Raw genomic sequence first — 21,386 nt, 5'->3', positions numbered from 1 at the left:
AAAAAAATAGTGAAATCTATTGAGTTATAGGTTAAAAAAAAAAAGGAATCTGTCACAACATTATATGCACTGCGGCTCGATAACCTAGAGTTAAAAAAAAAAAGAGTCAGGTTACAATTGCATGCACTGCGGCTTGATAACCTGGCTTCGAAAGGGAAACAGGTTGTCCAGGGTTCTGCCCATTTGCATCCTTAGTGATCACCGGTCTTGATACTTATTTCCTTTTGTTTTTGAGTGAGACGGAAAGAGATCCACCTCCACTAATTATCTAGATCCCAAGTTGTGGGATGCAGACTGATTAGTCTCAATAATAAAATTTAACTAGTCATAGATGATAAATTGGGCTACTTAACAAGGTTCTTAAGCTTAGCTACAAGCTTAAGTGTGACCCGATGCATATACACTAAGCTTCAATGCCTTAAAACTTTGTGCTAGGCTTGGGTTTGAGCTCGATCCAAATTTAACCATATCAATCTCTAAAAGACATACATCGGCTCAACTTGGCTCATCTGCACCCTTAGGAATCCTCACTAGATAATTAAAAATGCATCGATAAAATGATAGCTGCTCTGTCTTCCTACGTCGACAAGAAATCTCAGTCATTCTATCTTGGCAAAGAGATCAAAATTTCTGGATTTTTTTAATGCAAAACAATTTAAATATTGCTTCACCCGAGGCAAAGTAAACCGTGGTCTGCTACAGACCATGAAAAATGTGGGACGCAAGGAACTTCGTCCTGAAACTAAAATCCAAAAGCAACCGAGTTTTCTCCATCACAGCCTCAAACTCATCCATTATAATAAGGGTGACCGTGGACAATGACAGGCCCAAATAGCCTGTCGATAGGCCACCACAATGGGTTTCCAGTATTCTTTCTTCCTAATAAAAGATCAATTACTGCAACCAATACCTTTCTTTAGAATATCCAAGCTGGCTTTCTAGAATAACAAAGTAAGCTTTGGCAAGTGGTTGCCCTCCCCAGACCCAATATAAACACCTGGAAACCAGAAAAACAGACTTCCTACTGAGTTGTCCACCATCGGCCGTAATTAACACGCCAACTGACATAAAAGCAATGCGAGTTTTTTTGGGTATTCAAAACAACGCGGTTTTTTTTTTTTTTTTTTTTTTGCTAATGCGGGTGGATCATACCTGACGGAACCAGATACACTCAATAAGGTTAAAAAATAAGATATCTCGGAGTGCCAAGAGCAACTCCCCATCGCCAATCCACAAGGTGCCTCCGAAGTGACAAGCTACATACGCAGCTACCCAATCCGCAGCACCATTACCTTCACGGTAAATATGCTTGGCCTGAAAGGCCCATCCATCCCTCGCCATAGCCCAAATGTCACGGAGCAAGGGATAGTTACAACCGCCACGCCTTGGACCCCCCGGATCCAACTGACAACGGTGGCTAAGTCACCCTCTAGGATAATGGACCTAGCCCGTAAGACACACGGGGCATGGTGAAGGCCCGCCCAGGCTGCTATCAGCTCCGCACAACGCGAGTTTAACCCTGCAAGCTTTCAAATGATTGCACTCATAGGCCCTTTAATTTCTTAGGCACAAAAGCTAATGGTGGTCTGACTGATGACCAGAATCAGCTACCACGCCACCAACACAGATCTCACAGCCCAGTTTTCAGACCAGAAACAAGGAGAGGAGGGGGAGAGGGAGGGACAGTACGTAGGATTGCAACAGGGTGATGGATTACGTATTCAAGATGGTGGTTATTGGAGACTCGGCCGTGGGCAAGAGCCAGCTCCTGTCCAGGTTCTCCAAGAATGAGTTCAGCACCGAGAGCCGGGCAACTGTTGGGGTTGAATTCCAGACCAAGACCATCCTCATAGACAAGAAGCTTGTCAAGGCCCAGATATGGGACACCGCCGGCCAGGAGCGATACCGTGCTGTCACCAGCGCCTACTATCGCGGCGCACTTGCTGCTCTCATCGTCTATGACATTACCAAATACCCCAGTTTTGAGCAGGTCCCCCGGTGGCTTGATGAACTACGGGCCCATGCAGACCCCAACGTCATCGTCATGCTCGCCGGCAACAAGTGCGACCTCGAGGGGCTGAGGGCGGCGCCGGCGGGGTCGGGCAAGGAGCTGGCAGAGAGAGAGGGACTGCTCTTCTTGGAGACGTCGGCGATGGATAACTAATGTGGAGAAGGCCTTCCTGATGGTTCTGGAGAGGATTTCTGGGATTGTCAGCAGGAAATCACTCAGCAGCGGCGATGGGGAGCTGCCTCTGGTTCTGAAGTCTTCTCTCAGAGGTACCAGATTGGATGTAAAAGAAAGCACGCAGAGGTACCAATGCTGTTCAAAGTAGTTCAATCTTTTCTGCATTTTTCACTAAGCTAGTGTTAGGATCAACGAAGAGAAAGCCTTCTTAATGTGGATCAACAGGAGCATCTTTTATTCTACTTTGTTGCAATAGTGGTATTTCAGATTTACTAAGAAAAAGCATATCAGAAACTAAAGAGAGAATCAAGAAGAAGGTTACCCCACATGCTGCTTGATTCTCCTTCATTATACCACCAATATCCATGGATTGGACCTGCTAACATTTTTCCACCTGCAAGACAAACGTTAGTTATTTGAAAACTCTTTTAACATTCGCAGCACAGGATGGTTGAAACAATGGCAATAGTGTCAAATGGTAATTAACTAGAAATACATAGAGATCAACATAAAACGATCAGTGAAGCCTCTACCTTTCTGGTTTTGATGTCCTTCAAGACTTTTGCTCGAATAATGATACAAAGTAATGCTATACAATAGAGATGGATGAAATGCAAGTCAGATGCAAATGATCTTTTGGTGTAAATTTCAAGACACAAGGCACCATTAATATCAGATTACTTTTCTGAAAATATATTACTTTTCTAAAAGTATACAATAATCGCTGTGTCATAAATCCATACAGCACATATAATTGCAATAAGAATGATACAGAGTGTCTGAACATCATTGAGGCGTGTCTGGTTGCTAGAAATACATCGACAGACATCTAGTATCAGCAACATCCTTTAGTTTTACACTGAAATCACGTTTGAGAACTTCATAACTATAAATCATGCGCCCTAACAGAGCAAAGATTCCAGCATCAAATCTTGCCATTCTGCAGCTCCAGGAAGCAAAAAACCTTTAGATGTGGTGATAGAGGCCTGAGATTCCATTGCATCAATGTTGTACATTGATAAAAACATCTTTCCTGGTTCTGTAACAAAAAAGAAATGCAGCAGAATGCAGTTGATGTTTCAAAAATTTGCAGGCAAGCTAATGACAGTAGTACACTCGTAAATTCTTGTGTAGAGAATTGAAGTATCATGTTTTGTCTTATTTGGTCATCTTTGCATCAAAATTTTGCATGGCATGTACAGAGCTATCAGAATCTCCTCAAAATTATCCTTGCACCGTTAATTCTTGTGTGAAAGAGGATTATTTTCCGGGCTGTGAAAGAGAACACAAACATTCACAGATAGGGCATCTAAAGTTATGCAACGTGCATGATAAGTGAACAACTTTTCTTCTCCAGTTAATATTTGCATAAGCAATAAAAAACATATAATAATCAATCTACAGATGGAAAAAAAAATGAAGCAACTTACCAAGAACAGGAGATGTCAAGCCAAAACGAAACAGCATGCTCTGCTTAGAAATCTCGGAAACTCATCTTTGGATCCTCATATTTTGAGCGACCCCTACCCCTACCCCTGCTGCTTGCTCTCCCTCGACCTCTACCTCTCCCTCTTCCGCGCCTGAAAAAAGATTTGCCATGCTTCATCTCCACGAGCGAATGCAGTAACTCATCACACAAGATGCAACCCACATGTAAAGTTGCTCCATCGCTCAGGGGTGTTGTCCTCTTATTAAAGTCCACTTCGATGATTGTTGAGTCACATTCAGGGCACTTCTTGCCTGTAGTTGAGATTCGATGAGCACCCTGTGGGAGGGAGACAAGGCAGTTGCACATGTTGCAGTAAAGCCTCCATCTGGGTGCACTAACTGGATCGAGGACAAGTGTACCACTGCACTCAGGGCAAGCACAAACTCCTTGGGATATTAGAGAGTGTCGACATGTTGGATGAGGGCAGAGAAAGCATGGCATACCCGCTCCCTTTCCTATCTTTCCAGAACTTCCAAGCTTGAGGGCACCAAACAGTTTGTCAATTCCTTCAAATGGGGGGCTATTATAGCAATAGGGGCAGAGTGGGAATGTCTTCCCATCAGGGCCTGCCATGGAAAAGAGCACCAACTCAAAGCCATCTAGAGGGCATGCAAGTTCCTTGTAAAGCTGGGGAAAAAAAGGATTTATTAATTATTAGAAGCAAATTGATGAGTAGCCTAAAGAGAAGATCGGCACCTAGATCATATGGCAAATGCCTCTGAACATTCTACAAACACAAAGAAACAAGAGCACCAAAATGCACTTTACTTAATTCATCTCAAAACCTTTTTAGGTTGAAAAAATATATTTACAGTATTATTACAAATGATAGAAACATAGACTACATTTCAGAAATTGTATTTTGGCTGATTCTTCTTCACCTTCACATGGATCCCACGGGTCAGCCCAACTGGTTAACAGCCAGACACCTAAGGCCTAGCCCATGCACGCAGGGGCCAAAACAGACAATCCAGGTTTAATATTGACTCTTTCATCTACTTACATCAAATAGGGTCAAGCTCCATTTATTTAACAGTACTTGAAAAGCTCTATGTTTCCCGGAACCTCAATGTAATCTAAAATACCCATACCAGACGCTTAAATATGGAGATGGAAATGACACTTAGACACATCTCTGCAAGAAGAAATTTTTAGATATTGAAAGGATCCGACACTTGCATCCACCCACACCTGACACACATACGTGAATCCATGTCATATAAGACAAGCTACACTATTGTGTACGTCTGATCAAATCAATCTTTGAAGCACTGAGACAATTTCTCCTTTGGTCTACCATAAAGAATAAATATATTCTTGGCCTAAAATGATTAAATGATGTTATCCCCAGCATGCCTGCCAGGGGAGATTGCAAACTGGTATGAAGCATTGACATCCAGTTTTAATATTCCAATTTCACTAAAACCATAACCATGGGAGAGAAAAAAATAGTAGTAAGACTAGCATCCTTAGATATGACTTTCCAGTGGGCAGTATATGTAGAATCACTATAATTGCAATGGCTTACCTTTATGGTGCCATTCTGAGGGAGGTAATAGACCTCCTCACAAGTCACACAATATAACCGTTGTGGCTGAGCAGAAATGTATTTCATGTACCGAGTACATTTTCCACATTTGCTCAGCAGACGCCCCGAGTCTGCTAAGGGTGAGAACTGTGCTTCAAAGAGAGCATCCATGTTTTCAATCTGCACTAAAGCTTCAGTTAACTCATTCAAAATGGAAAACAGTTATATGTGGAAAATGAACCATAAATTTGAAGCTAGTTTAACATTCCAATAATCCAGCAATGATATGTATACATACTTCTAGAGAATAAATCAGCCTAAATTATGAAGAATAGACACAATGCAATGGCAGATAGCTTCAGAAGTCCCTCTCATTGATCTCAGTTCTCCGCTATTACGGACAAAAATTCAGCTAATATTAGGGCTCAGCAACATGACCCTGGCCCTTCGTTCTAGAACAAGTCAAGGAGGGCCTTGTATGGTTCTATAACAGAAATCCCACCAAGATGTAAGCTTTCATCTTGTCATCTTATTCAGTACTTACAAAAGAAAATGCATTTTCTGCATCTTTCGTAAATGCCATATTAGTTGTACAGACCTAAAAGTGCAGAACACAAAAGCTACCATACACCAGTGTTTAGGAACTCACAAATATAAAACGAGAAAGCTACCATATATCGGTGTTTAAAAAATTACAGAATCAACTAAACCTAGCAGGATTATAAGTCAATCTACTGGCCAAAACTGGCTGCATGGAACTTGAATAAAATTAATTTGTTAACTTGATGAGTCAACTCAAAAACCCATTTGAGTTAGCTCAAATCATTCAACTTAGTAAAAAAGGCAGCCCAGCGCATGAGGCTCCCGCTATTGCAAGGTTTGGAGAGAGTCAGACGTATATAGTCTTATCATTGCATGCGGAGAGGCATTTTCCATGCTTCAACCCGTAACCTCCACATCACAATAGAGCAACTTTACGATTGCACCAAGGCTCGCCCTCAGATCATTCGACTTAGTCAAGTTACAAATTAGTAAGCACCATACACTAAACAAATTTGCACATCCATTGATTGTCAATGCTCTAGCCATCTATTTAAACATACAGAATGAGTGAGATAGGGTGATAATAGTACCCTATTAGGAAGCAATGGAAACATTTCTCACCAAGGATTCAAATTTTTGGCTGCAAAGGATCAGTTTCAGCAGAGACTGACAAGAACCGACTGAATATTTGGTTTTGATCAGTTTTGGCAGTTTCAGCCAAAACCAACTGAAACAGTTGGATTTTTTTCTTTTTCTGTTAACAAGTAAATGTGTTTAATGTTTTAAAGAGTTTGTTGTATCATTCAAATACACATATCTAAGCTGTGTCAATTTGTTATATGCATAAAATATAGATATACAAACTTCACTTGCCTCTCTTCTCTTATGTTTGACCAACAATATCAATACTTGTTAGAGGTGGTACCCTAACAAAGCCATGTTATAATGTATGAGATAGTTTACGAGGCATTAACAAAATGACATTCTTTCATTTCCAGGAATATTGGGTTTCATGTATGTTAGATTGAGATGTCTAGCATGGTATAACACCTAAGATACATAGGGTATTATAAGATATAGGACACTCAGTAGCTATAACCAATTGAGAGAGAACTAAGGTTCTAAATCATGCTTCCTAAAATTAGTCACAATTATGAGTGATCTCAGGTGACCTGTTTATATGGATGCTAAAACTGTATGGCGATATTAAGGCAACCTTTGTTGGTTACTGGAGTAGTTTTTTCTCATTAGTGCTTGGTCATTTCTTCACATGTTGATGGGCAAATCTATGAGTTAAGAGCATGTCTGTCCGAAATTAACCTGTCAGAAGAGGTTAACCTGTCAATATAAGGTTGCGTTTTCATAGTTTGACGGTCTCTGCAATTCTTCAACTTGCAAAATTTGAATTTCATGGTTTCGATTTCATTATGTTCACGATCAGACCGAGTAAACCAATTAATGAATTTAATTCAGTTACGTAACCCAAGGAACCATTACCTGATGAGAGGGAAATACTAGTTTGAGGAATTAGGATTAATAGGACAAGTTAGATCCAGCATTCACAGTCTTGCAGAAGAGCTCTAATAAATTTATTATGGAAAAAATATAAATTACATCTATGTGTTTTGAGGTTTTTTTCTTAGAGATCGCATTTATCCAATATCTTGTCAAAGCCCAAAGCCATATGATGATTGTGCAGATTGTTATGGAGTAAACAATGTTACATTATTTAATCCCAAAAAATAAAATTGGTAATTTGTTGTGGGGAAACTTGTGCAAAATATATCTCATGATGTTATAACATCTAAGGAGTTTGCCGTAGCATCATTGCCTAAATTACTAATAAGTAGATGCAAGGTTAGCAATATCACAGTATGCTATAAGACTAAAAAAAAAACAGTTCATTCACTATACACCAATAGCCCTTAAGTAGGAATATGAGTTCCAATCTCAGCCTACTTGCTTAGTCCCATAATCCTATAGGTTAAACTAGCTTATTCTGAAACATATGGGCCACTTTGCAGGGTTTCTAGGTTGTGTACCTTGGTCTATACTCCTTATACAAACTCATTAGAATGTGTGAAAAAATAAGCTAGCTTACTGGGACTTACGCTTAATACGAAGGTAAAACCCAAGTTAAGACCAACTTGGCCAAAGAGAGGCATCTGCTTTACCTTCTTGGATATAAAGTCATTATAGTACTTGATCATTCAGTTTAGTCTAAAGTATATGCACCCGACACATAAATAAGCAAATAGGTATGACACTTGGACACAGCTCTGTAAGAAGAAATTCTTAGATACTAAAATGATCCTCCACCTAAAAAAGTATTCACACTCAATGCATGTACACAGTCCATGTGATATAGGATAAGCAAAAGGTAGGGAATGGCTACTAGGGTTCCTTTCCATCTATGGAGGTACCACATGGCCCTCATTTAATTAAAACTCACTATCTAATGTTCTCTCTCTCTCTCTCTGTGTTTTCCTATACATAGTATTGTGAGATTTTTGAGAAACCCTAGGAAGTTTACAAGTTGAATTCAGTCATTTTGAGCAAGCATGCATGAATTCAAGACTTCAAGGTTGTGCATCACAACTGATGGTGTGTGACTTTAGGGCTCTTGACCTGCATCGAAGTCCAAGGTGAAAACCAAAGCTTGGCATGCTTCTGCTTTGGAAAAAACATCCTCATCCTTAAAGGTCATTACCATTCAGTCTATTGCGCATAATGATACCAAGTTGTTGCAATGTAGTATGTCCAAGATCCAACACTTACCAGCATTGCCATCCCCCCCCCCGGAACCATCTCACCCCTTAATTGATCAGCTTGGCAATGGCCACCCGCTAGAACACTAACCAAATTCCTCTCTCACCTCAATATACTGTGACCACAACACTGCACAGGAAGCCTCTAATCTATTAATCACCCTGTGATGGAGACCATTATTATTCAGGCCTAGCATCGGCAAAATCAGTACCGGGCATCGTACCGGTTGCCTGGCGAAATGAGTCGGTACGGGCCCACGCTGGGCCATGTCGGGTTCATACTGACACATTAGAAGAGACGGGGGAGAGGGAGAATGAGAGGAAGAGAGAGAGAGAGAGAAGGCAAAGAGAGGGAGGGAGGCCAGCGGAGCGCCAGCGAAGGCCAGAAACAAGGGTCCGGCTGCGGCCTTCGCCTGCTGCCCTGTCACAGGCCTTAGACGGCCCTTCGCCTACCTCCGCCACCCTCCCTCACCCTTTTCCTCCCTCCCCCGCTCGCTCTCTTTTTCTCTCTTTCTTTCTCTCTCCGCCTCCGGCAACGATTTTCATTTTCATTGCCGGAACCAAGATTCGCGGTACCGATCGTACCGGTCGGCTCCGGTAACGGTACGGTACGGGTGCCGAATCGAGCCGAACCGATACCGTACCGATAGGGCACATTCGGCCTGGTTTCGACCCCATCGTCGTTTTTTTTTTTTTTTGAGTTCTTTCACTTATTTTACCTTATTTAGTTTTTACTGGATTTTTCTTCAAGAAAAACGATACTTTCCGACCCTTCTAATTTTTTTCATGCCTTTGTCTTTGCCTTTCTCTTCTTTTCCTCCTCCTCTCTCTGCCTTTCCTTCACCTAAGCTGATGGATTTGGCTTTAGCATTCGGTCGGCTTTTATAGCCAACCGTTGAGGGCTTGAGACACTGTGGCACTTTGAAAAGTGCCACTGTGAGCCACAGTGCGGCACTTCGAAGTGCCGCACCAACCGGCACTTTCGAAGTGCCGCAATGTGGCACTTTCATTTGAAGTGCCGCACAAACCGGCACTTTGAAAGTGCCACAGTGTGGCACTTTCAAAGTGCCTCTGGCCAGCGCTGTGGCACTTTCAAAGTGCCACGCGCTGGCACTAAAATCCAGCACCGAACCGATGCGAACCGAGCCGGTTCGCACTGGTTCCAGCTCATACCGGTGCGAACCGAGCGGTTCGCACCGGTTAGATGCTCAAACCGAACAGTTCCGACCCATATTGGGTCGGAACCGTTTTATACCCCTGTACCGGACCGATGCCAGTCGGTACCGGTCCGGTACGGGCTGAACCGACCGGTACAGGTCGGTTCAGCAGACCCTGGCCGGAACTATCCCGGTGAGCTGTCGAGACAGCTTGGAACAGCTGGAACCGCCCGGTTTGGGACGGTTCTGTCGACCCCGTTCAGGCCCTTTCCTCCTCTCCTCTTGTACCATCCAAATGAAATCATACTAGACTAAAATCAGTCATATCTTCCATATGTGCATAAATTTTAAAAATTAGTTTTTTATTGACTATATAGTTTTGAATTTTAAAATTATCCATGGATACGAACTCCCCCAATTTTTCGAGTAGACTCTAATAATGCAATATGAAAAATATTAGGATTTTCAAAACATATCCATACATTTAGGTAGAAACCAAAATTTGGTCAAAATGTATAATCAATTCATATTTTAGGCTACAACTGTGCCTCTCACATGGAGGAAAACATCAGGAGATAAGAAAAGTTTACTTCCATTTCTCCAGCAATGACCATATAGTGTATATAAGATTACAATACACATTAAACTAATGCTCTTGCTATAAAAATTACACACCTGCTAATATTTACTCTCAAGCAGATAGAGCAGTGAAACTATTGAGTAAGTGGAAATAAGAATTAATAGAATCTTTGATTTGATCTCTAAAATATTTGTATTTTATAATGCAAAATGGACTGAAAGTTTCTTACTAAGTAGTATGTTGCCCTTATGGTGTTAATGAAGATGAGAATTTATCTACCACTCAAGACATTGAAGCCCAAGAAATGTAGCTTGAAGAGTTGCAAATTATTAATCTCAAATCTTAAAAAATTATTTGCACCAATAAGCTATGATGGTGTTCTACAAAAGATACTCGTGCATTCAAAGGCAATCTTTTTGTCCTGATACACAGAATATTTCTAACAAAATATCTGCTTTGGCAATCGCAAGTAGCCTTGAAGAGAAATATAGAGGTGGGTTAGGAGGTTCTGCTATATGTGGTGGTGGATATGGATGTTCTTGGACAAGAAAGTTAAAATGGATGGTGCACACATTATGGATTCCCCAATCATAATACCAAGATATGCTAGTATAGGATATTAGTTGGTACAGGAATCCTTCTTGAAGAGGACGGGTTGGTAAGCACAGCATGATACATTAATTATACATCTATGGTTTGAGTATATAGATTACAAATTTACACTTTACCTTTATCATTTTATTCCGTTATAGGTAATTGACTATGTTACTTATATGCTGCAGAATAAAATCATAATGGAATGTCATTTAGGTCGTAAAGCAGAGCTTGATGACCTTCCAAGATTCACAACAAGAATCCTGATATAGGTAAAGTAAAGAGAATTATAAGGCATCCAACATGCTCTTACCACATATTAGCTAAAACTTACCTTTCTAACGAAGTAAGTATACTTCTGTTTAAATTGTTGAAGGACGTGCTGCACAACATGGATATGATCAGCTTTTCCTTTAGCAATCAGGGCGATCTGCTGCTCAATAAAGCCGCGGATGTCTGGCAAACAAAGGTCTGGATCAATGCATTGATATCCCCTTATCAGAGTGGTCCCTAGGGCCATCGGTACCAACCTCCTTCCAGAATTGACCTATAAGTAACATAAGAAACCGAAAATTTAGGATTCATAAGGCATTGGACACTCAGAATCTCAAAGATCATTGATTCAGGTGCTAGTCTGCTAAATAGTGATCTGCGTAAACTTATATAAGCACAATCACAAATGAGAAGTGAAAATTTAAAATAATCGAGAAGAAAGATTATTAGGTAAAAACCTGCACATAGTTGCGCTCGCAGATGTTGTTTATGTGTACAGGAATTGAAGCATCTGTACCTATCCCATTCTTTTCCATGAGCGAAATTAGCTCGCTCTCACTGAGGTAGTCTGGAGGTGATGTACTGCCCTAAAAATTAAATAAAACTAATCATGGTACTAGCTATAAATCTCTAGTATGTACCTAGATATGAATTAACTTCATCGCTAAATAAACTCAAATTTTGGACAGCATAATTATGGAAGTTATGAGGCCAATTTAAGCTAGATATTACAGATTGCGGTATTTTAAAATGATATGACCAATTAAAACACATGTTGACAAAGTTGTTCATAAGAAAGAAGCCACAAATACATGGAGTGCAGAATTCCACCTCGTATAAGTCAACTTTTAGAATATCAATCTTCTCCCCCTTAGTAAACTGCGGAAGATTCTTCTCACCAACTGCCATCCATGGCATGATAGATGTGAATCCTTTAGCAGTAACACGTTGCCCAACTGAGTGAAACAGCTCCCCACCAGCTGCAAATTCTACTTTAGTCCTGGAACAATCATTAGAGAAAAGCATCTTTTAGAGGAAGACTATAAATGATATTCTTCCATCTTGAAAAGCTTTGCAACAAAATCAAAATAAGATCTCTCTCCCTCTCTCTCTCTATATATATATATATATATCTCCTCTCACAGGCACATACACAAACACACAGTGTAATAACCTAAGATCGCACCCAAGTTATTAATTGGGGTCCTTGGCCATGCTTAAAATCCAAGACCTCCCTAATGCACAACCAATGCAGGACTAAATACATGCCCGAAAAGGTCCTCATGCACCATTTTTCGTATTGGCAGTTCATTGACCTGATATTTAAGTAGAGGAATAACAAAGCAAAGTATTTTAGATATCATAACATAATGCTGAATTGATAGATTATCAATTTTAGGCCTCGCTAGTGTTACCAACACCACTATTTACAGTGTGATTAATAAGTATCTCGAAAATATTGAGTGGTCATGAAAGACCAATTTACTATGGGGAAGTTTTGGTGAACATGACCAAAAAATTAGGAATTTGCTTGTAAATTTTTGAACCATCTTACTTGATCCTTAGCACTTCAAAATCCTTCCATACTCGATCTGATCACCTACATTGCATGTAATCAGGTATGTGTGACAAGTATAGGTGCATGTCTAAGTGTTGGATCCTTTGTGTATCTCTTCTTATGAAGATGTGTCCAAGTGTCGGGTATGCATACTTTAAACTAGTTGAAGGGTATTCGACAAACCTTGACCATGATGCTGACGTCTATGAGGAACATAAATACTCCACAAAATTTTAGATGTCAATAGTATTTTATACTTTAAGTCCATTTAATATATTATATATATTCAACTATATATAATCATGCATTCAGTTATATTACAATTGCATTAATTATACTTCAAGTCCATTTGATGACAAAAAAATAGATCAAAACATCATCAAAATCCTAAGTTAAATAACCACAATGATTAAAATAATAACTGAAGACAAAAAAATTGAAAAAAAAAATGGTGGACGAGTCATATAACTATATGCTATACCGTTTTCTGTGCCAGTATAATACCAAACTAATACCACATTATACCAGTCACCAACCAGTATGGCACTCAGTACCGATTCAGCGGACCTTAGTTGACATACTCATAAAAGCTGACCCTAGTCATAATCTATAACTAACCACCTTATAGCATGATATCTAACCAAGCTCACTAATGCATAGCGAAACAACTGAATAAGTTGAAATAATACCAATTCTCAAATGTACATAGTACAGCTAAAGGAAAAATCTGAAGAATGTTTGCAAATCTGAATAAGAAAGATTATATAAACAAAATATGCTTTTGTGAACGTACTTCTTGGACATATAATTGTATAGACAATGGACGGAACAACAGATTTATTTATGAGCAGATTATCATGAGAAGAAGAGGAGTTGACTTAGAAACCTTGTATAATGACAATCAGGGCTAACAGTGCCGATAAAATGCTGACAAATGTATTGGTACAGTCTCCAAGCATCGTTTCCTAACATGTCCTCTGTTGCCGATCGCATTGGAGTAATGGGAGGATGGTCACCTGCATCTAATCCACATCGCGGCTTATGAAAACCATCAGCTAGTAGTGCCCGCACATCATTGCCCCATATAGGGTTATATAGTTGTACACCAAGTGCAGCTCTAAAGTCAAATGATGAAGGGTATGCTGTGCTCTCTGTACGTGGATAACTGTAGATTGTCATTCAGAAAGAAAAAAATGAGCCTAGCAGACAGCCAAAATAAGCAAAAACATTATTAGTAGTCAAAAGTACACAGAACGGATAGAGTGGTTGGCCTTCATATTTGATTAGGTCATGATAAGAAACAGATAAGACACATGACGAACAATTTACACAGTGCTGATGATCAATTGCATCAAAATCGAGGTTTGAAATCTTGGCCCTATATGTCATATCAACCCATATCGACACAGGTATCATCCACTTCAGTGAACAATGAGTAGATAGAAGGGGCATCTTGCATATGTCACTGTACCAATATGCGAATGATACAGGAAAAATACATGACTGTGAGATTTCATGCCCTGATCAATATATAATTTATCAGCCCTTAGCAAGAGTTCCAACTAGTGTTGCATGGACATGAATACAAGAATGGGATTCAGACATGCATCCAAATGTCTGACTTGGCAAGAGAGAAGGAGATATGAGGATATGTAGGATAACTTTAAGAAGATATTGTTTGTTAAAATTTTTCAATATATTTGTTCCACATTCAAACTTTCCAATTAACTTAAAAGATATAAGAAAATAATATTTTGAAATGTTATTCCAATAGCTACATCCTTGGTCAATCGCTAGGAAGAATAAATACTCACTTCTAGCATGAAAATGGATGGTCAAACTTATTGTTGGAAGAGTTCAACTGTATGCCAATCTTCAAAGTGGAAAAAATAGGACTTCTCTAAAATCTAGGTATCTGATACATATTCGACTTAGAAGCATATCCAACACATTGTTTGGAGCCGGACGCGAGTGTCTAGGTATTTAGGTTCCAACATTGTTTGTGTTCGAGAGAAGTCAATAACAAAAGAACTAACATATATATAGCATCATCTGAGCATGGACTTCATGCTCGAAACATAGCCATAATATCAAACGTCATGTTGATTTTCATTACAGTTTTCCTCCTCCTTGCTTCACTGAGGTTCAATTTGGTGTCCTATTGCTCTCTAACAAGTAAATTTTTCCTCTAAATGTCAATAGCTTCCACTTCAATTTATCTTTAAAATCACATGTTGAGCTCCTTATAGGAGTTGCATTGCAGCTTGATTATTTTCCTTCCCTAGATTTCTTGTTTACTAGCAAGCGGCAATCTTTTAATAAAATCTTATTATCTATCGTCACTATTCTGTTGTTCATAAGAAATTATTTCTCTTCTTAATCACTAAGCATCCTCTCTTAAGTTTATAAATGTAATTTTGGTTTAAGTTGCCCTTATTTGGCTAATGAAGCTCTTCCTTCTTTTTTTTCTAAAAGTGCTATGCCAACATAGGTTAGGAGGTGGGAGATGCCGACATGCCATATAGGCCCAAAACATGGTCTTTTCACTTGCTTAGCTCTGTAACTGGGAAACAACAACCAATTGGGATTCTTTCAATTTGTTAAAACTCTTATGTAATACATTTGTTTCACCTATTTTCCCACCCCCCCTCCATCCTTATGTCATCTCCTCCACTCTAGTGTCTCTGCGTACATGTTTGCTTCACATAATTTGAGCCTAAAGAAATCTGCAGGATTGATGTTCAAATTGCGTGCCCATTATCACAAAAGGCTACTCTAATTCTAGAACCTACACACTGGGGAATGAGATAGCTACTTCATGGACATGGGACCAACATTATCCACGACCATGACCACAGCATCCCTTTCATGCATCTCACCTTCTGGCATCCCTTCTAGATAAGCCCTTAGGGCCATAAGGTTGCCCTCATGCTCAGCAATCTACAAAAACAGAGAACATGATGCAGACACACTGGCAATCCAAAAGTGACTAATGCCTCCTAGCACAAAGCATTAACTATTTTTGGACCAAGAACCAGAGCACAATAATCATTTTTCTGCTATATAAGAATAGTCTCTAATGCTCTCTCTATTTGGAAGTAATCCATTTCCTTCTTCTAATGATGTTATAGCAATAAAAGAAGGAACTTTAGCATGTTTTAGAAACTTTTAAGATCTTGGGAGATTTTTTTACTGTATGTATGCTAGGTAACTATGTATACGCCAAAGAAGAGGGAGTATCAATGGGTTTGTCATCATTGAAAGACCAAAATGTCCATGCATTTAATCACCCAATGCCCTACATAATATAAACGGAAGTCTCCTATGAGAAACACTACTGACACATTGAAGCACTCATTCTTATTGGTTGTATTCTATAGAATATAACAGTAAGTTAGATACTATCACAGCTCAATCTGGACCTATCACAAAACCTCAAGATTGCAAAAATTTTGTCAGGAAGTCCAGAATATAAATTTTATGGGAGGAACCAAATATCTCTACTATCCCTAACACAATTTAGCGTGGATAAAACCTGATAAAGCCTTGAGTGTATAATCTCTCTGCTAACTGCATCGCCATATGAGGTCCAAACCCTAGTGCGCTTGAGGCAACCTATAAAAGATAAAACACATGTAGATGAATTTATAATCTATCAAGTTCTATGACTTTTAGCTGACACATCAACAAAGACAATTAGCAAAATCTCCTAAATTTAGTCACTGATATCTTAAAGAAAAGATTCAAAATATTAGTCGGGTAAGAAGCGTATATCATGCTTTGAACATCAAACATTCTAACATACATATGAAAAAAGTCAAAAGATACAATATGAAAATCAAAGAATCAAATACTTAGGTAAAATAAGTGAAATGGAGCCAAATGCTATCCCCCATGACAACATAAACAACATAAACAAGCATACAGACACAACATACCATGCTAGCCAGATCCATTGTTCAATTTCCAAATGTTTCTAAAACACATTGATTGACTAAGAAGAAATATGGATCCAAAAATTTTAAAAATAAAACTCAAGTAGCACGTAACCCTGTATAATTACTAGATGAAAAAGATTGATAAAAGTGATATTGTCATATTAAAATTAGTAACAATATCAATACAATATGATAGTGAAGTATATACAAATATATTATAGAGACAGAAAAGGAGAGGGAAATAGCTAGGTAAATAATCATGCATGTGCATGCATTAGATAATGGGGAGGAAACATGTAGTACACTAAAGCCCAAATGAAAGGATATTGCAGTATAATGGTAGTCTAGCCCATCAAAACAAATTGCTGTATGATAGTGACTTTTCATACATCTCCCTTAATCCTTACCATGCGCTTATGACTACTTGGACAAAAACTCTTCCCTGACTGTTGGTAATTCATGTTTCATGTAAGTTAATAAAAACATGTAAATACCACTTCAGAACATGTTGCTGAACTTTTGTTAGCTACGGTGAGTTAAAAGGAATGACCACCATTTTACAAGAATAAACAAGTATGCGACCTTTTGTTGCCTACCTTCAACAAGGAAAGATATTATAACTATCATAGCATATCATGCTATACCAAATGTGCATTATATCAATATGCATCTATCCATGATTCCATGGCAATATGAAGCACTATGAGCTTGTATCCTGTTTTTCAGTATTAACTCCATAGACAAGAATTCCAAATACCTATATTTCTGACACAGTCAGAAATCCTTTCTAAATTATTCATTTATCCTGCCCACTTTTCTGAGGATTTGGAGGCCTGATTTAAAAACTTGAAACAGTAACAATAAAAAACCACTGTTGTACCTCAACCAAAGGCCAGAATTTAAGTGCACCCATTATACATATATATCAGTTTCCATTGCAAAACTGGCAAATAAGCTTCCCACATTACAGGCAGCAGGTAACAAGACCATCATATGCTTTTACTGTAGCTTTTCTGTGTTGTATAATGAGTAGAAATACACACGCACACACATATATATTATATATATGCGTACACACACACACATATATGTTAGTTTGTGTAATAAATTACTTGATGCTATACAGTCCACACGTTAGAAATTTGCATAGTTTACGATAATACATTTATGTTAAAGCTATTTTTAGTAGTTTAAACATTTATGTAATCATAAACCAGTATAAGCAGTAGAAACTGATCTATGTTTTAAAAAAAATGAATTACTTGGAGTATTTGTTTGCCGTGAATCTTAAATGTGTGCATCTTTCCACGCTAACTGCATGCCAGGGACCATCACAATATCATATTTGTTGGGCAAGACTTTCATTATTGACCCATTATCTATCAGCTAAAGCTTTTGGGTCAGGTAGTTAGTCAATTGTGTCAGAGCTCAGGTTGTTTGAAGGTCAAGAGTTCAAATTCCCTCCATTGGGTAATTATCTAGTTCACGCAGCTGCAATCTTGACTCATTTCAGTTGTTGTCTCGACTAATTTATCCATAAACATGCATGATCCAGGCCAAACAGGGGGTGCAGGTGTTAAGGCAGATATACATTGTTGTCCCATTTCCTATCTACTCAAGCTTGTGGGGTCAAGTGGTTTGTTAATTTGGGGTGCAAGCTACAGCAACACATACTTACAGGGTGGGGCGCACGGTGAACTGAATGCCATGCCAGCCCTTAACTAGCAAGGGCATGATAAATTATACTTTTCATAGTTCATTAATAATTATATTTGCTAAATGCCTAAAAATGCCTTTTCTAACAAGTGAAATTGCATGTTCTATTCCACGGCTTCATCATTAGTGAATGTGGATGGCACTTCTACAAATAGTGACTATTCAATAAGATGTCAAATATGGGCATGATGCACAATGACTTAGCCCTTGGAGTGTGCAATTATATCCACTCCTTGCTCAGAAATTCCTCTTCAAAAAACGTGAAATTTTATCCTCTTATAACAAAAGAATTCATCATTAGTGTTGTAGCTAGCCCATGTAGACATGCTATTCATTTTGTGTTGTTAGGTCAATCATGAATATCTTAATGGCTGTTAATATCTCCAACATTCACTCAACATTTCATTACATCATAAACCACTTCTTCCATGAAAGGGACATAAAAAAGTTTATTTGAAGCATAGGTTAATTCATCTTCTTACTACCAGATCCCATACCGATACCATACTAATATAGGGAGTGGTTCAGCATACCAAGACTCGGTACGCCCCCTGTACCAAGTCTCGATTTATGGAACGGTATGCCTAGTACAGGACAGCACATACCGGTATGATGGACCTTATGATTGTCAAAATACCACATTGACTGATGACTATCATGCATTGTTTATCTAGTAGAAATATAACTTGTTGGCATTTGTGTTAACAAGATCAAAACCAAGATGAGCCATTAACCGATAAACAATACAGATTTCTTATTTTTCAAGAGCGACAATCATGACCAAGAGGGTTAAATTAGTAAGACTATAATCAGTTATCTATTACAAAATACAAACATTCAGCAACCAATCCATCAACTTGATGTCAGAAGAAAAAGGCAAAGGAAGAGAAAGAGAGGGAAAGGAAAGAAAGAAAAGAAAATAGAATTTTGATACAAACAAGATGCCCTTCAATTTCCTTTTAGTCCTAAGCTATCCCATGTATCTTGCCCTTATAACCATGATCATAAACACCCAGCCTTATCCCAACAATTTGATGTTGGCTTTATGCATTCTCACTTGCCAAACATTCCTATAAAGGGCCGCATCAAATGTCAGGGGAAGGCCTAATGTTCAACATATTAAATTTGGATTTGTTTCATAGTTTGTCATGTTATCTGTGACAGCTCTCAACCTAACATCTACCATCCACCTTTCTCATCAGGGTTTGGCCCAACAATGGTGTCGTTTTCTTCCTACAAAGTTGCCTTACAGTTAAGGTAAGCTAATATAACCTTTAATTTGAATGGATGAAAATACTAACTTGTGGAGGGTATACAAGGTGAATAGATGCTGACAAACACTTGGGTATGAAGAACACCAAAAAGAAAATCAAAATATATGCATACCAAACCATGTGACATTTTCCACAAATGAAGCTCAAAAGAATATCTAGCATGAGACAAATTAACAATGCAGCTCTTAAACCATGAATCTACACATGATAAGCAAAATAGAATAACAGATCAAGAAGGCAATAATTATGCAGCATGCATGACAATGATGATGATTACCATTTAAGAGAATGATCTCATGTAGTTCATTCTAATGGAATGAAGTTGAAATACCGAGACTGATGGTAGTACTGGTTTTCCCCAGGAATGGTACAATACCCACCAATACAATACCAACTCTCAAAACAGTGGGTGCGTTCCGGTATCATACTAGTAGCAAATTTGACTCTTTTTTTTTTGGTTTTTCAATTTTCTTTTGGGGTTCTTATTAATGTAACATAGACATTAAGTCAACCTTGTTCTTTTTTGATGTGCAATATGGACATGATATGAATTGAAGGTAATTTGACTGCCTAGTTTTGATCTGAATTGCATTTGTTGTCTTGTAGCATAATCAACTTTGGGAGTGAATTGCCTCTAGCATATGGAATAATTTTTCTTCCCTATCCCTATCATTCATGGTCAAAACTCATAACTATTTAGACAAGTGGAAGCAAAGTCTAGAGGATTCGGGCCAGGAAATTTGACAACTCGTTATTTGGTCAAAAGTCCTATAGAATTTCCATCAAAGTCGGCATTAGCTTTCACGGGATTTCCATATTTCTCTGGTCAACTAATTTTAGCATATTTCCTTTTATTATCGAGTCAAATAATCTAATTCCTAGAATGATTTGTATTAGTGACCAATCGATTTGTCTTTTTCTTTTCAACTTCAGACTGCATCAACCAACATGGCCCTCCACCATTTCTTATAAAACATTTTGGTACCAACTGACAACCCTATGTACCAACTTATACCAATCAAAACGGAGGACAGTCAGTTAGTCCCATTCCCGTGCTCTAAAAAAATGTCATCTGATCGGGATAAGCTTCGGCTGGCCTTACTAGCCTTGGTATCAGTTGGTATTGATTAGAACGGCCAGTACGTCCTAACCTTGTGTTGTTTTGGTGTCCCAACAACCATACTGATGCCAATTTCATGCTAAAACAGTACAGTACTGATGATATCATCCCATTTCCTGGGTTTTTGAATCCATATATACACTACATGCATCAGCTTGTGCTTGTTCCTGTGGAGGCCCTCAAGGCCTCAACAACTCAACCTATGTCTGGACTTTGGGATAGTTATGTGATACCAACTCATCTTTAAGTATAAATGCCAAACAAGCACCTATCAAATCGATCACTGCAAAATAATCTTGAAAATATCACAAAAGATAACAGTGATGATAAATCAAAGACTGCAAGAGAGCAAGGAAAAGCCTCAAGTGGAAGCAGAATGTCAGAACATGGCATTGAAGAAGGCCCAAGGTTCTTTTAAAATAATGGGTGTGACTATTATTGGAATTCAATGGTCTTAAGCTTTTCAAGTGCTAGCTTTGTAATGTGCTTAGGATCAAGTTGGTTGGCCTGCCCTCAGTTTGGAATGAATTAGCTTGCTTCTTTTTTTTATTTTTGCAAATAAAAGGTATCTATTGTTTTCTTGAACAAAGTGAGGCTAGATTAAGGACAAAATGAAACTTGTTGTGGCCCCCATCTTTCTTGAAAAAATTGCATATAATAACG

General features: G+C 38.6%; 1 protein-coding gene and 1 pseudogene across 16 annotated transcripts in view; one reads left to right on the top strand and one right to left on the bottom strand.

The window, feature by feature from the left end:
- The first annotated feature begins 1,567 nt into the window (after positions 1–1,567).
- On the top strand, positions 1,568–2,480 carry LOC103709442 (ras-related protein RABA4d pseudogene; annotated as a pseudogene).
- Positions 2,481–2,507: 27 nt separating this feature from the next.
- Positions 2,508–21,386, bottom strand: part of LOC103709416 (DNA topoisomerase, type IA, core) — a 40,204-nt gene continuing 21,325 nt past the window's right edge. For 10 of the 16 annotated variants that reach the window (XM_008794730.4, XM_088708740.1, XM_088708735.1 and 7 more), the window contains 8 exons: positions 16,211–16,290; positions 13,562–13,840; positions 11,949–12,117; positions 11,576–11,704; positions 11,179–11,391; positions 5,203–5,382; positions 3,616–4,301; positions 2,852–3,224 (listed from right to left, as the gene is read on the bottom strand). In XM_008794730.4, coding sequence (XP_008792952.1) covers positions 3,660–4,301; positions 5,203–5,382; positions 11,179–11,391; positions 11,576–11,704; positions 11,949–12,117; positions 13,562–13,840; positions 16,211–16,290 — 1,692 coding nt within the window. In that variant the 3' untranslated portion in view covers positions 2,852–3,224; positions 3,616–3,659. Of the gene's footprint in view, positions 2,580–2,851; positions 3,458–3,615; positions 4,302–5,202; positions 5,383–11,178; positions 11,392–11,575; positions 11,705–11,948; positions 12,118–13,561; positions 13,841–16,210; positions 16,291–21,386 lie in introns of those variants that run through there. The other 6 variants (XM_088708732.1, XM_088708737.1, XM_088708738.1 and 3 more) reach the window with 3 other exon arrangements.

Source organism: Phoenix dactylifera, chromosome 12 (genome assembly GCF_051530095.1).
Source record: "Phoenix dactylifera cultivar Ajwa chromosome 12, Ajwa_hap1_PhDact_Kaust_v1.1, whole genome shotgun sequence".
NCBI classification, from domain to species: Eukaryota; Viridiplantae; Streptophyta; class Magnoliopsida; order Arecales; family Arecaceae; genus Phoenix; species Phoenix dactylifera.
The sequence above is the reverse complement of the archived record's forward strand: the minus strand, read 5'-3'. Positions and strand labels throughout refer to the sequence as shown.